This window comes from Mirounga leonina, unplaced genomic scaffold (genome assembly GCF_011800145.1).
Source record: "Mirounga leonina isolate KUSES-001 unplaced genomic scaffold, KU_Mleo_1.0 Mir_171, whole genome shotgun sequence".
NCBI lineage: Eukaryota > Metazoa > Chordata > Mammalia > Carnivora > Phocidae > Mirounga > Mirounga leonina.
Genome location: NW_023270436.1, coordinates 9,306,109 through 9,318,529, shown reverse-complemented (window position 1 = coordinate 9,318,529; position 12,421 = coordinate 9,306,109). Strand labels below are relative to the sequence as shown.

At 45.5% G+C, this 12,421-nt stretch overlaps 1 protein-coding gene and 1 non-coding gene across 2 annotated transcripts in view; one reads left to right on the top strand and one right to left on the bottom strand.

The window, feature by feature from the left end:
- Positions 1-2,028: 2,028 nt before the first annotated feature.
- Positions 2,029-12,421, bottom strand: part of ALDH2 (aldehyde dehydrogenase 2 family member) — a 29,539-nt gene continuing 19,146 nt past the window's right edge. Inside the window, exons 8-13 of the mRNA XM_035017019.1 lie at positions 11,991-12,093; positions 11,239-11,423; positions 7,980-8,144; positions 6,152-6,309; positions 4,897-5,011; positions 2,029-2,339 (exon numbers count right to left, since the gene is read on the bottom strand). Coding sequence (XP_034872910.1) covers positions 2,307-2,339; positions 4,897-5,011; positions 6,152-6,309; positions 7,980-8,144; positions 11,239-11,423; positions 11,991-12,093 — 759 coding nt within the window. The 3' untranslated portion in view covers positions 2,029-2,306. The remainder of the gene's footprint in view (positions 2,340-4,896; positions 5,012-6,151; positions 6,310-7,979; positions 8,145-11,238; positions 11,424-11,990; positions 12,094-12,421) is intronic.
- On the top strand, positions 8,417-8,518 carry LOC118018717. Its single transcript, XR_004681466.1, has one exon. It is a non-coding gene; the product is annotated as a U6 spliceosomal RNA (small nuclear RNA).

Sequence of the window (12,421 nt, the reverse complement as noted above, 5' to 3'; positions counted from 1 at the left end):
AGCTTCTGGAGGTATAAGTGTGTCTGATCCATCCTTGCATCACCAGTACCTGGCACTCAGTAATCTCCCAAGAAATGTTTACAATGGATGAATGTTAAGTGTGAAGGGGTGTGATCTTTTCCTCCAGCTGGCCAGCTTGGGCCAAGCATCCCCCTTTTCACACCCTCAGAACACCCTCTTACTTTTGTCTGTTTACTGCCACTTCCCCGGGTAGATCAGGTGTGTGTGCCCTGAGGGCAGGGACAGCCGTTTCTGCTGATCAACCCATCCCAGCTGCAGTGGGCCACCCTCAGCCCAAAGGCCACCAAGCAGGATGGGAGAACAGGGGCGGGTTCAAAGCTTTGCTAGCCTCATGTGTCGTGACACTGGTGTTGCTGCTTAGCATCAAAACTAAAATACAGAATCATTTTATTGGCAGTGAACCCCATCTCATCCTGAAGCAACAAGAAGGGGAATGTTTCTGCTCACTGGTCATAAAATCCTAGGCTCCTCATTGTGGCACACTGATTTCAGGTATGAACAACTGTGGAATGAGTAGATTTATTTGTATATATATAACAATATATGCATAATCTAAATGATTAAGTTTATTCGTATTTTCTTAAATTTAGTTAACATTGTTTTGCTTTCTTTTTTACGATGCCTTCTATTTATGGCAGTTAAATGCAGTTTTTTTATGTATGGCAATAAAGTGCTTAATTTTTTTATCTAAGTAAGAGTCGATTTAAAGAAAAAAGTAAATGATACAGGTATACGCATATATGACAAAAATTATGAAGCACTATTCAAGTAAGTCAGATTAGCCTTTAGTGGAATAGGGATTGTTGACCAAGATGTGGCTTAGCCTGAGTGAAGTAAGCCAGGGGTCAGCCAGCGTGCTCCACAATCCCTGGACACTGTCTGCAAAAATGATACAGAAGGTGGATTTTCCCTAGGAGAGGATCAGACTTTTTTCTCAAATTGTTTTGTTTTTTTTTTTTTTAAAGATTTTATTTATTAATTTGAGAAAGAGAGATAGCGAGAGCAGGAACACAAGCAGGGGGAGTGGGAGAGGGAGAAGCAGGCTTCCCGCCGAGCAGGGAGCCCGATGTGGGACTCGATCCCAGCACCCTGGGATCATGACCTGAGCCGAAGGCAGACGCTTAACGACTGAGCCACCCAGGCGCCCCTCTCAAATTGTTAATCTGTGACCCAAACATGATCACAACCTTCACAAACTCCTACAGCTATTCAGCTTTTTGCTGATTCCATTGCTCACCAAGGAATCTTCAGATTCCTCGTTTACTAACAATCCTAATTACAGATCCCTTAACTAAAGTAAGGCAGTGTTCTGGACAGGAGATTCACCAGGTCTGGTTACAGGAATACAGACCTCACTTAAGATGAATAAACAGACATCTGGTTTCCAAATTAATCTCATGAAATTCATCAGCATGAACCTGTCTCATTTAGTCTGACCCAAGTTTTTTAACTTAAAACAAGAACAACAAACCTTGGATGTGAAGTGTGTCTTTCCCGGCTGACTGCCCCCTCTCTGAGGGCAGGACCTGGGGAGTCCTATTTTGGTGACTTCGCTAGGGCCTACCATAGGGCTGGCCACAGGTGGACAGGACGGAGGAAGGAAATGAAAGCTATTTCCCCACAGGACAGTAGCCACATACAGTGTGACACACAGACACACACAGGAGGGGACAACATCCCTATGTGGTGGTATTTCCTTGGGTTACTGAGATGGACAGAGTTAACCAAAAAGTGAACAGCAGCATTGTTTTTTTTTTTTATTCTTAAGTTAATCCCCATACATTACATCATTAGTTCTAGATGAAGTGTTCCATGATTCATTGTTTGTGCATAACACCCAGTGCAACATGCAGAATGTGCCCTCCTCAATACCCACCACCAGGCTAACCCATCCTCCCACCCCCCAGCAGCATTGTTTTTAATGAATTTTAGTCCAGAATACAGAGGAAGGCACTAGCTGTTGCCCTGACTTGTTAGTACAAGTGTAAAAAATGGCTTTTTGTTCCCCTATAAAGGCAAGTTACAGAAATCTATCAGATGGACAGAATAAGACATTTGAATCTAGTTTTGAAAAATCAGCCTGGAAGCTAGGAGTACTGTTGGCATCTTTCCCGGTACTCTTTCCTTCACACCCACCCCCCATCTATCAATTAAAGTTCTGATACTTTCTTGATCAAGAGATTTTGTGAGAGAATTTCTCTTTTGAGACTTTTAGTGTGCAAGTGTCATTTTTCTTGGTTTTGCTGCTGATGTCCTTGACCTCCACCGGGAGTTGGCACAGTTCTTCAGGAGTTCTTCTGAGGCACTTTGACCGTGACCTGTAAGAGGGGAGCAGAGCAGCTGTTAAATCTTCCTGCTTCCCGGCGATCTGTGGGCACTCTCAGCTGGGGTGCTGCCAAGGACGAGCACAAGGGCTTCCTTTACTTCTGATAGCTTGATAGACAACTGCCCAATCCCAGGGACCCAGCTAGGGCCCTGTTCTGCATGAGAACATTCTCTGCCTCCCCTTAATCCAGTCATTTTTTATTGTCACGGGGCAGAAGAGGGCGGGATTGCTATGGCATCTAGTAGATAGCAGTCAGGAATGCTGCCCATGGAACGTCCCACGCTGCACAGGACAAACCCCACAACAAAGAATTATACAACCCCAAATGTCAACAGTGCTGAGCTTGAGAGACCCTGACCTACACCCATATTTTCCTCCAAAAGAATCAAAGTAAGGGAAAAAATAACATGCTAAAGCTTACAGGTGTGTCAGTGTGTCAAGTGGGAAGATTCCAGACTCAGATGGATTTGGTTAAATCCCAGCTTTACCCCCTACTGTGCAAGGACTTCACCTCTGTGTGCCTCGATTCCTCATCTGCAGGATGGGATAAAGACAGACTATCCCTCCTGGGGTTGTTGTGAGCACTGATTGAGATAACCTGCATAAGGAAGTCTAGCAGATTCTGGCACAAAGTAAGCTCTCAGTAAAGATGAGTTCAAAAGAAGACATTTTCTCAGCAGTCCCCCCTTGCAAACTTGATTTCTTTTCTGAAAAGTTTTTAATCCTATTTTTGTTAGGATTATCACTTGAGTTCCCCAAACTCAACAGCTTACACTTGGATTCCTGCACGAACCACCTCAACTCAAGCCTCCTCTTTTCAGGGTCTCTCTCCCCCTGCCCTCCAGGAAATCCAGATACTGGGACTCCTGGGGCTCAGTCCTAGCATGGCCCCCACAACATCGTACCTAAATAATCTCATCACTGTTTTGATGAACAGTTATAGGCCAGTGTCAGGTTCAAATCTGGATCTTGCCTCTTGTCTGGGACAATTTTATTTATTTTTTTAAAAAGGATTTTTTTTTTTTTTAAAGATTTTATTTATTTGACAGAGAGAGACACAGCGAGAGAGGGAACACAAGCAGGGGGAGTGGGAGAGGGAGAAGCAGGCTTCCCGCAGAGCAGGGAGCCCGACACGGGGCTCGATCCCAGGACTCTGGGACCATGACCTGAGCTGAAGGCAGACGCTTAACGACTGAGCCACCCAGGCGCCCTAAAAAGGATTTTATTTATTTGAGAGAGAGAGAGACAGAGCACATGAGCAGGGGCAGAGGGAGCGGGAGACACAGACTCCACTGCTTAGCAGGGAGCCTGACGCAGGGCTCGATCCCAGGATCCTGGGACCATGACCCGAGCGGAAGGCAGAGGCTTAACCGACTGAGCCACCCAGGCACCCCTGGGACAATTTTAAATAAACAAGCAAACAGGTTTATTTTATTCCAACAAGCTTCTTGAGAACACAGGTTGTGGCTTACCACTGAGTACTGAATGAAGACCACATCCACCCTTCTCGCCCTGCTCCCCTGGCTGGTTTGCGTGCCCTGAGCCTTCTCTTCCCCAATCCTGGGAAAGCCCAACTTAGCCCATTACTCTTTTCTTTAAATATCACTAGTGAGTTTGTTGCCTGGTTAAACTGTAATTAGTGTCCATTGTAGAGAAAATTATTTTCACTTTGGTGCCTTTCTTTCCTGTCTTTTCCATAGTTATAAATAAAGGTACCTGAGTATATATATGTACATACAGCCTTTAAATTGGGTTCATACTGCACGTATTACTTTGTATCCTGTCTTTTCACTTTAAAGGATGATCATTTTCCATGTCAAATATCCTACAAAAATATATTTTTAAGGATTTATTTATTTATTTATTTATTTATTTGAGAGAGGGAAAGAGCAGGCCCATGTGGGGGGTGGAGGTGCAGAGGGAGAAAGAGAGAGAATCCTCAAGCAGACTCTGCGCTGAGCATGCAGCCCAACGTGGGGCTTGATCTCACGGCCCTGAGCCAAAACCAAGAGTCAGATGCCCAACCGACTGCACCACCCCTGGCACCCCCTACAAAAATATTTTTAATGGCTATTTAGTAAACCATGATTTGGGTGTTCCATAATTTATTGGGCATTTAGGTTACATTTGACTTCTTCATCTTTGAGAGAGAATGCTGTGATGAATATTTATGGAATAATACTTTCTTTGTATTTCTGATTTGTCCTCCAGGCTACATTCCTATCACTGACATTAGGATTTTGGTGTATTTATGGCCCTTGGTCTCTAATGCCTCACGGCTTGATCCTTAGTAGAAGCTTTTCCCCACTGCTTCGGCCCACTAGGAACCGCCCTTCTTCTCAAGTCTTACAGAACTTGGCGTATAACAAAGCCTAGCAAAGGACTGTGCAGGCATAGTGGTGGCCAGGTCCCAAGTCATTTCTCATGAGACAGAGCAGAGACTGGGTCCTCACCCTTTTCTGTAGCTTCTGTGGCTTAAAGCAAGAAACTAGTAATAAGTACTGACGGAGCCCAGTGAGAGGGAAAGCTGAGAAGGCGCCCATACTCACGGTTTTCACTTCGGTGTATGCCTGCAGCGCATACTCTCCCAGCTCCCGGCCGCTCCCGGACATCTTGTAGCCGCCGAATGGGGACTGGGCCCCAAACACATCATAGCAGTTGACCCTATGATATGAAACAAGATTCAGAAGTAACTTGCAGGAAGATGTGTGTGTCATACGCCTCCGACCTCCTGAATGGCTCTAAAATATTACTGAGGATAAATGGATAGGTCGAACCATAGTTATAACCAGCCATGTAGGAGCCAAAAGCAAACTACATGAAACAAAGCCGTAAGTCATCACCCCTCATGATGTGGTCACAGATGACTGTTAGTAACAGGGTGCACCACATCATAGCTTCCCATTTTAATGAATCGTTTTTGCTAACTAGGTACTTTTTTTGCAGTTCTTAAAAATTATTAAATTTTAAAAAAAATTTACTTGAGAGAGCGAGAGCATGAGAGCACAGAGGGAGAGTGAGAAGGAGAAGGAGACTCCCTACTGAGCAGAGAGCCTGATGGTAGGACTTGATCCTAGGTCCCTGAGATCATGACCTGAGCTGAAGGCAGACACTTAACTGACTAAGCCACCCAGGCACCCCTAAAAATTATTAAATTTTAATTGAATTTAAAATTCACAACTTTCAGGTGCACAATTCAGTGGATATAGCAGATTCACAGTGTGGTGCAATCATCACCTCCATCTAATTCCAGAACATTTCTATCACCCCATAAAGAACCCTGTACCCAATAAGCAGTTATTCCCCACTCCCCACCCTTCTAGCCCTTGGAAGCCTCTAATCTGCTTTCTGTCTTTATGGATTTGTCTATTCTGGACATTTCATATAAATGGAATCACACAGTATGTGGCCTTTTGTGTCTGGCTTCTTCCACTTAGTATCACATTTACAAGGTTCATCTCTGTTTGTTATATGTATCAGCACTTTATTCCTTTTTATGGCTGAATGATATTCCATTGTGTGGATAGACCACATTTTGTTGATCCATTCTTCAACTAAAGGACATTTAGGTTGTCTCCACCTTTTGAATATTGTTAATAATCTGGTATGAACATTCAGGTACAGTTATTTGTGCAGATGTAGGTTTTTATTTCTCTTGGGATGGGAAATCTCTATTATACCACACCCTGACCCAGAAGGAATTGAGCCCAGCACCCCAAATTCTAGGGTGTGGCACTAGATTCCAGAAGACCCTGGCTTGGGGATGTCTGCCTAGGCTGTGAGGGGTTGACAGGAGGCTCTTACCACACAGTGCCAGCCTGGAGGGCTTGGGACAGATAATTGGCCTTGTCCAAGTCCTTGGTGAAGACAGCTGCAGCCAGCCCATATTTGGAATTGTTGGCTCTCCCAATGACTTCCTCTATGGTCTTGAACTTCAGGATCTGCATCACTGGCCCAAAGATCTGAGGTAAGAGAGTGCACAGTTGGGAGGGTGTAGCATACACAGAAACCACCTGCCATCCAGCTTTCACAGTGCAGAGCAGATCATTCCAGATCGAGCCCCCAGACATACCCTAAGAGTTCCACAGGGAGACAACAGCTCCCAAGTTCAATGAAACACAAAGGGAAGGAAGTTAATGGGGATCAGTTACATTCTATAGGCCACGTGCTTTACACCACTGATTCCTGAACAATCCTGCAAGGTAGGGGTTTCTGGCATGTTACACGTAGATTGTTTCAAAGAATTTACATCAGTTTTTTCAGCAAGGCACACACTAAAAGCTGAAGAAGTAACTGAATGAAACAGGGTCTCTGCTCTCAAGACATCCAGGTTTATTTGGTACTTTCCCTGTCCTATTCCTGGCATGAGCCATTTCTTCAAGGAATCCTGGTTCTTTTTAGTGGAGAATGAGATTCAAAAGCCAACTCACAGGGGCCAGATGTGCGGATGCTGTGGGGTGTGGCCGCTCTCAGCCCTATCAAGGCAGAGCCCTGGGGGGAATGCAGTGTAGGTGGTCCTGATGTAATCAGGGCATTAGAAGGAACCAATACAAGCTGTGTAATGAGTGCTGAGAGCCCACGGGAGCTCCTGGACCGATGAGTGGAGAGGAGGGGTGAGGCTTTGCAGAAGTGACAGCCAAGCTGTGATACTGGCCAAGCCAGAGTGCAGGTGGGGAGCAGGGAGGAGGGAAACGGAGTTCCAGGCATAAACACACCCAGCACCTATCCTCATGAAATCCCACTTTCCCCTAAAAGGGAGCAGGACTTCTTAAAGAAATGGCTGATTCCAGGACTGCCTGGGGAGTGTCGAGGCAGAGGCGGGGGAAGAGTGCCAGGACTCATCATGGTTGGAGCAGGACTGTGGGATGGGGCGTCATGTGCTTTGGGCACTGGCAGAGCAGAGGCACCCCCCACCCTTCTGGAAAAGTGATATTTGAGACTTCAAAAAAAGCATCAAAGTAGTCATGATAGGGAAAGAGGCAGAACTCTGTTGGACTTTGTTCCCCTGATTTTGCATTTTCATATTATTTTATTTTGAATTGTACATGAACAGTTAATATTTTCTGTGCATGAGGCTGCTAAAGGACTAATCCACTGGGGAAGGGGAGCGTGTGTGGACCCCATGAGGGCAGGGAACACATCTTGCATACCTCTGGATCTCCAGGGTCTCTAGAGAGCCTGGCACAGAGCAGGCATTCAGTAAGTGTTTGTGAAATGAATGAATGAGTGAGCCAGAGCTGCTGTCCTGCATTCATAATGAGTGCTGAGAGGGAGAACATCGGGAGCCTTGCCATGTGGGGAAGTCACAGCCCTTCGGTCTAGTCCAGTGTCCTGCTTATATGAAGATCATAAAAGGGCTGAGCAAAACCATTCCTTGACTCATGGCTCACAGGGACCACAACACAAAGGCCCTGGAAACTGCAAGGGAATTTGGAAGTTCTCCCCAACAGTGGGTAGCCATAAGGGGTGAAAGAGGGGAATGACCAGATCAGATAGAATTGTAAATAATTTGTCTTAGGCACAGAGCCAGAATTTGGCCCAAAACCAGCGGATGGGTCATGGTATGAAGACGCCAAACTTAATTGTCCACTTCTCCTAAGAACATTCCCCAGAATGCTGGCCCCATGCTAACTTCCTCCCTGGCGATAGTCATGCTGTCTTGCACATCTCCGAACACGGTGGGCTGGATGAAGTAGCCACGGTCAGCAGCAACCCCTCCACCACACAGCAGCTTCGCCCCCTCCTCCTTTCCAGATTTGATATAACCAAGGATCTTCTTAAACTGAGTTTCGTCCACCTGCAGGAAAAGAAGTCCCAAGTTTCAGAGATGCTAGAGCCAGACCTCTCCTAGCTTTAGGCTTAGAACCACACAGGCAATGAATGAGACAACTGAGCAACCACTGAGGCTTAGAAATAAGCAAGGCTCAGAAAAGGAATTACAAAGGGCCAATAAACGTAAGTAAAGGGTCAACCAACCTCATTAGCCCTCAAAGAAATGCATATCAAACCCATTGTTTTTATTTTCCAACTATGAAGGAACTAAGAATTCAAAATAGTGAGAAAATAAATGTGCTTGCTTCGGCAGCACACACACTAAAATTGGAACCGTACAGATATTAGCATGGCCCCTGCCCAAGGATGACACAGATTCGTGAAGCATTCTAGATAAATAAAATAAAATAAAATAATAATAATAAGAAAATACATTGATGGCAAGAGTATGTTACAGACATTCTAATATTCATATGCTCTCAGAAAGACTAATACAATGTCATATGTCAGTTGTATCTTAATTTTAAAAAAAAGGCCTATAAGCTGGTACAGCCCTTGTGGCAGGTGCTTTATTTTTTTTATTATTATTATTATTTTTAAGATTTTATGTATTTTTTTGACAGAGAGAGACATAGCGAGAGCAGGAACACAAGCAGGGGGAGTGGGAGAGGGAGAAGCAGGCTTCCCGCGGAGCAGGGAGCCCAATGCGGGGCTCGATCCCAGGACCCTGGGATCATGACCCGAGCCGAAGGCAGACGCTTAACAACTGAGCCACCCAGGCGCCCCAGGTACTTTATTAATATTGGTCAAAAAATGAAATACTCATACCCTTTGATCCAGGTATTTAACTTCTAGGAATTTATTCTACATGTCACAATGGGACCGAAACAAGGATATTCACTGAGGAGCACTTTGTAAAAGTAAAAAACAGAAACAATTCTAAGTATACATCAGTAGAGGGGCTGGCTAAAATAATTACTGTTTGTATATATAATATATATTGTGTCCTTGTTAATAATAAATCTGTGAGGCGCCTGGCTGGCTCAATCGGTAGAGCATGGGACTCTTGATCTCAGGATCATGAGTTCAAGCCTCCTGTTGGGCATGGAGCCCAGTTAAAAAAAAAAAAAAAATTGATCTGTGAACTGACACTGAAAGATAGCCTAAGGTATTCTGTAAAGGTGAGGGAAGCCTGTAGAATGTTATATAATCCTGTTTTTGTTAAATATACAAAAATGTAACTCTGTGCATGTGCATGTGTGGTTATCTATGGGGAATAGACATGGAAGGAAGCCAAGGGGGTCTTATTTTTTCCTTTAAACACTTTTTATTAAAATTTTTATACAAGTTTATATTACCTTACTAATTAAATAGCCATAAACTACAAAGAAAAACAGGAGAGAAAAAAAAGATGTTGGGATTCATAGTAGCACCATTCACAATAGCCAAAAAGTGGAAAAAACCCAAGTATCCATCAGCAGATAAGTAGGTAAGGAAAATGTGGTATGTCCATACAATGGTATATTCCTCAGCCATAAAAAGGAATAAGCTACCAAGTAACAAAAAGATATGGAGGAAACTTAAATGCACATTGTTAAGTAAAAGAAGCCAATCTGTAAAGGCTACATACTGTATGATTCCAGCTATATGACATTCTGGGAAAGGCAAAACTATGAAGACAGTACACAGATCAGTGGTTGCCTAGGGTTGGGGGTAAGGGAGGGATAAATAGGTGGAGCATAGGGGAATTTTAGGGCAGAGAAACTATTCTGTATGATACTGCGATGGTGGATACATGTCTTTATATATTTGCCCACACTCACAGAATGCAACACCAAGAGTGAACCCTAAAGTAAACTATGGACTTTAGTTAATAATAATCTATCATATTGGCTCATCAGTTATAACAAACGTACCATACTAAGGCAAGATGTCAATAATCAGGGAAATTAGAGGGGAGGGGTGGGGAATGAAGGGAACTTTGTACTTTCTGCTCATTTTTCTATAAACCTAAATTGCTCTAAAAATAAGTCTATTAGAGTCGGGGAGGTGGGAAAAAAAATAAGTCTATTAATTAAAAATAAAAATAGACTGGTTTTGGCCAGCCCTGGAACCTGGGGAGTGGACACCAGCAGCAGACATCCTCAGGAGGATGGAACCTGTAGAGAGGCACCCATGGGTCCCAGAAGTGGGACTGGTGGGAGCTGGGAGCACCCCTGACCCTGTGGACTCCTTTCTTCTTGAGGGGGTGGCTGGGGGAAGCCAGCACAGGACCCTATGGAGAGAGAGTCCAGGATAGGCGGCGTCTAAGAATAATGCTGGAGTAAGGCCCAGGACATGAGAGGAAATGGTGGGCAGAGACACTGTGTTTCTTCTTGTTGTAATTACTATTGACTGTTGTTTTGGTTAAAATGAGTATGTGCTCATGGTAAAAAAAAAAAAAAATATATATATATATATATATATACATACATATTTTTTATTTTTAAATATTTTATTTATTTATTTGACAGAGAGAGACAGTGAGAGAAGGAACACAAGCAGGGGGAGTGGGAGAGGGAGAAGCAGGCTTCCCGCTAATCGAGCCTGGGGCTCAATCCCAGGACCCTGGGATCATGACCTGAGCCGAAGGCAGATAGATGCTTAACCACTGAGCCACCCAGGCGCCCCTATATATATTTTAAATCCAACATTTCAGAATAGCATAAAGTGAAGTAAAGTCCCTCTGCTACCCAGGCCATGGCCCTCTGCCCCACTCCCCAGAGATAACCACAGTTAACAGATACGTGTGTGTCCTTCTGGAAGATGCATTTTTATGGATGGCCAAGGTCCAGAATTTTACACAGATACTCCTAATATTTATTATATGTATGAAATTTACAAACTGGTTTCCATTTTTGATTTCCACTTCAAAGCTAGCTTGTGGATTCAGGTAGATGGTTATTACAGATGAGAGAACAGTGGCTCAGAGAGGGCATGTGGCTTCCCAGGGACACACAGCTGGCACATGGCAGAGCTGAGACTTGAAGCCAAGCCTGCCTGCCTCTGAGTCTGAGACCCCCTCTGCTTCTCCACGCTGGCTCCAGACACCCAGACCCATCTGCAGCAGCCGGGCTTACCTGCGGCCCCTGCTCAGTCTGGCTGTCAAAGGGGTTCCCAACCACACGAGACTTGGCCCGGGCAACGCTCCGCTCCACAAACTCGGCGTACACATCTTCTTGCACAAAGGTCCGGGAGCCCGCACAGCAGCACTGGCCCTGGTTGAAGAACAGGGCGAAGTGGGCCTGCTCCACGGCCCAGTTCACTGGGGAGGCAGAAAGGCACCCATGAGAAGAGACGGAGGATGAGCCTGGCCCCAGCGTCTGCTTACGCTCTTAACCCGTTTATGCCACCAACAGCGCTGACCAGGACAGGCCTGATCTCTCCCTTCTTGCGGTGTGGACACCCAGCAGACAGACACAAAGAGAGAGGAGGTCATAGCCCTCCGTGGTAACAGACAAGAGGGTGGAGGCAGGACCCACCCAGCCAGCCCAAAGCAGTCAGGGAAGGGCAAATCAGGGGGCACCTCGGCAGGACCAGGAAAAGGGGTATGAGGAGGAGGAGCAGTCTGCTCCAAGAGAGTGTGCAGTATGGCTGGGCAGCTAAGTAGCACAGCCCGGCTGGATGGTGGGGAGCAAAGAGGAGAGAAGCCGGGGAGAGACCAGGTCATGCAGGCTGGAGGGCCATGCTGTGGACTCTGACCTTCGTCCTGAGGCCCAGGGGGCAGACACTGAGTCCAGAAGTTGCTGAAGCTCACAGAAGTGAGTGGAGCCACAGTATGGACAGCTAGTGGCTGCCTTCATCCCACACCTCCTCCCCACAAAAACCTTACTATCTGCATCTGACATGATGATATTGGGGCTCTTTCCCCCCAGCTCCAGGGTCACTCTCTTGAGGTTACTGCTCCCTGCAGCAACCTGGACTAGGCGGCCAACCTGTGGGAAAGCAGAAATATAGACAAGCTCTCAGGAGGAGGAAAGAAGAACCAAATACTCTTCTAGACACAGGACAGAGGATCTCACAACATGAGGGAGCAGCTGGATTATAAGAGAGCTGGAGAATTTCACCCAATCTAGCTATTCACTTACCACTGCTGCCCTACCCCTCTGAGCTCCCAGGACGAGAGTGACCATAACCACATGAGCAATATGGCCTCTACATACCAGACACTGTGCCAAGTGCTTCGTGTTCATTTAGTTCAATCAAAGATAGGCACAACTCTTTGCCTTGCTTTAGAACTGTGGGAGCTGCAGCTCAGAGTGG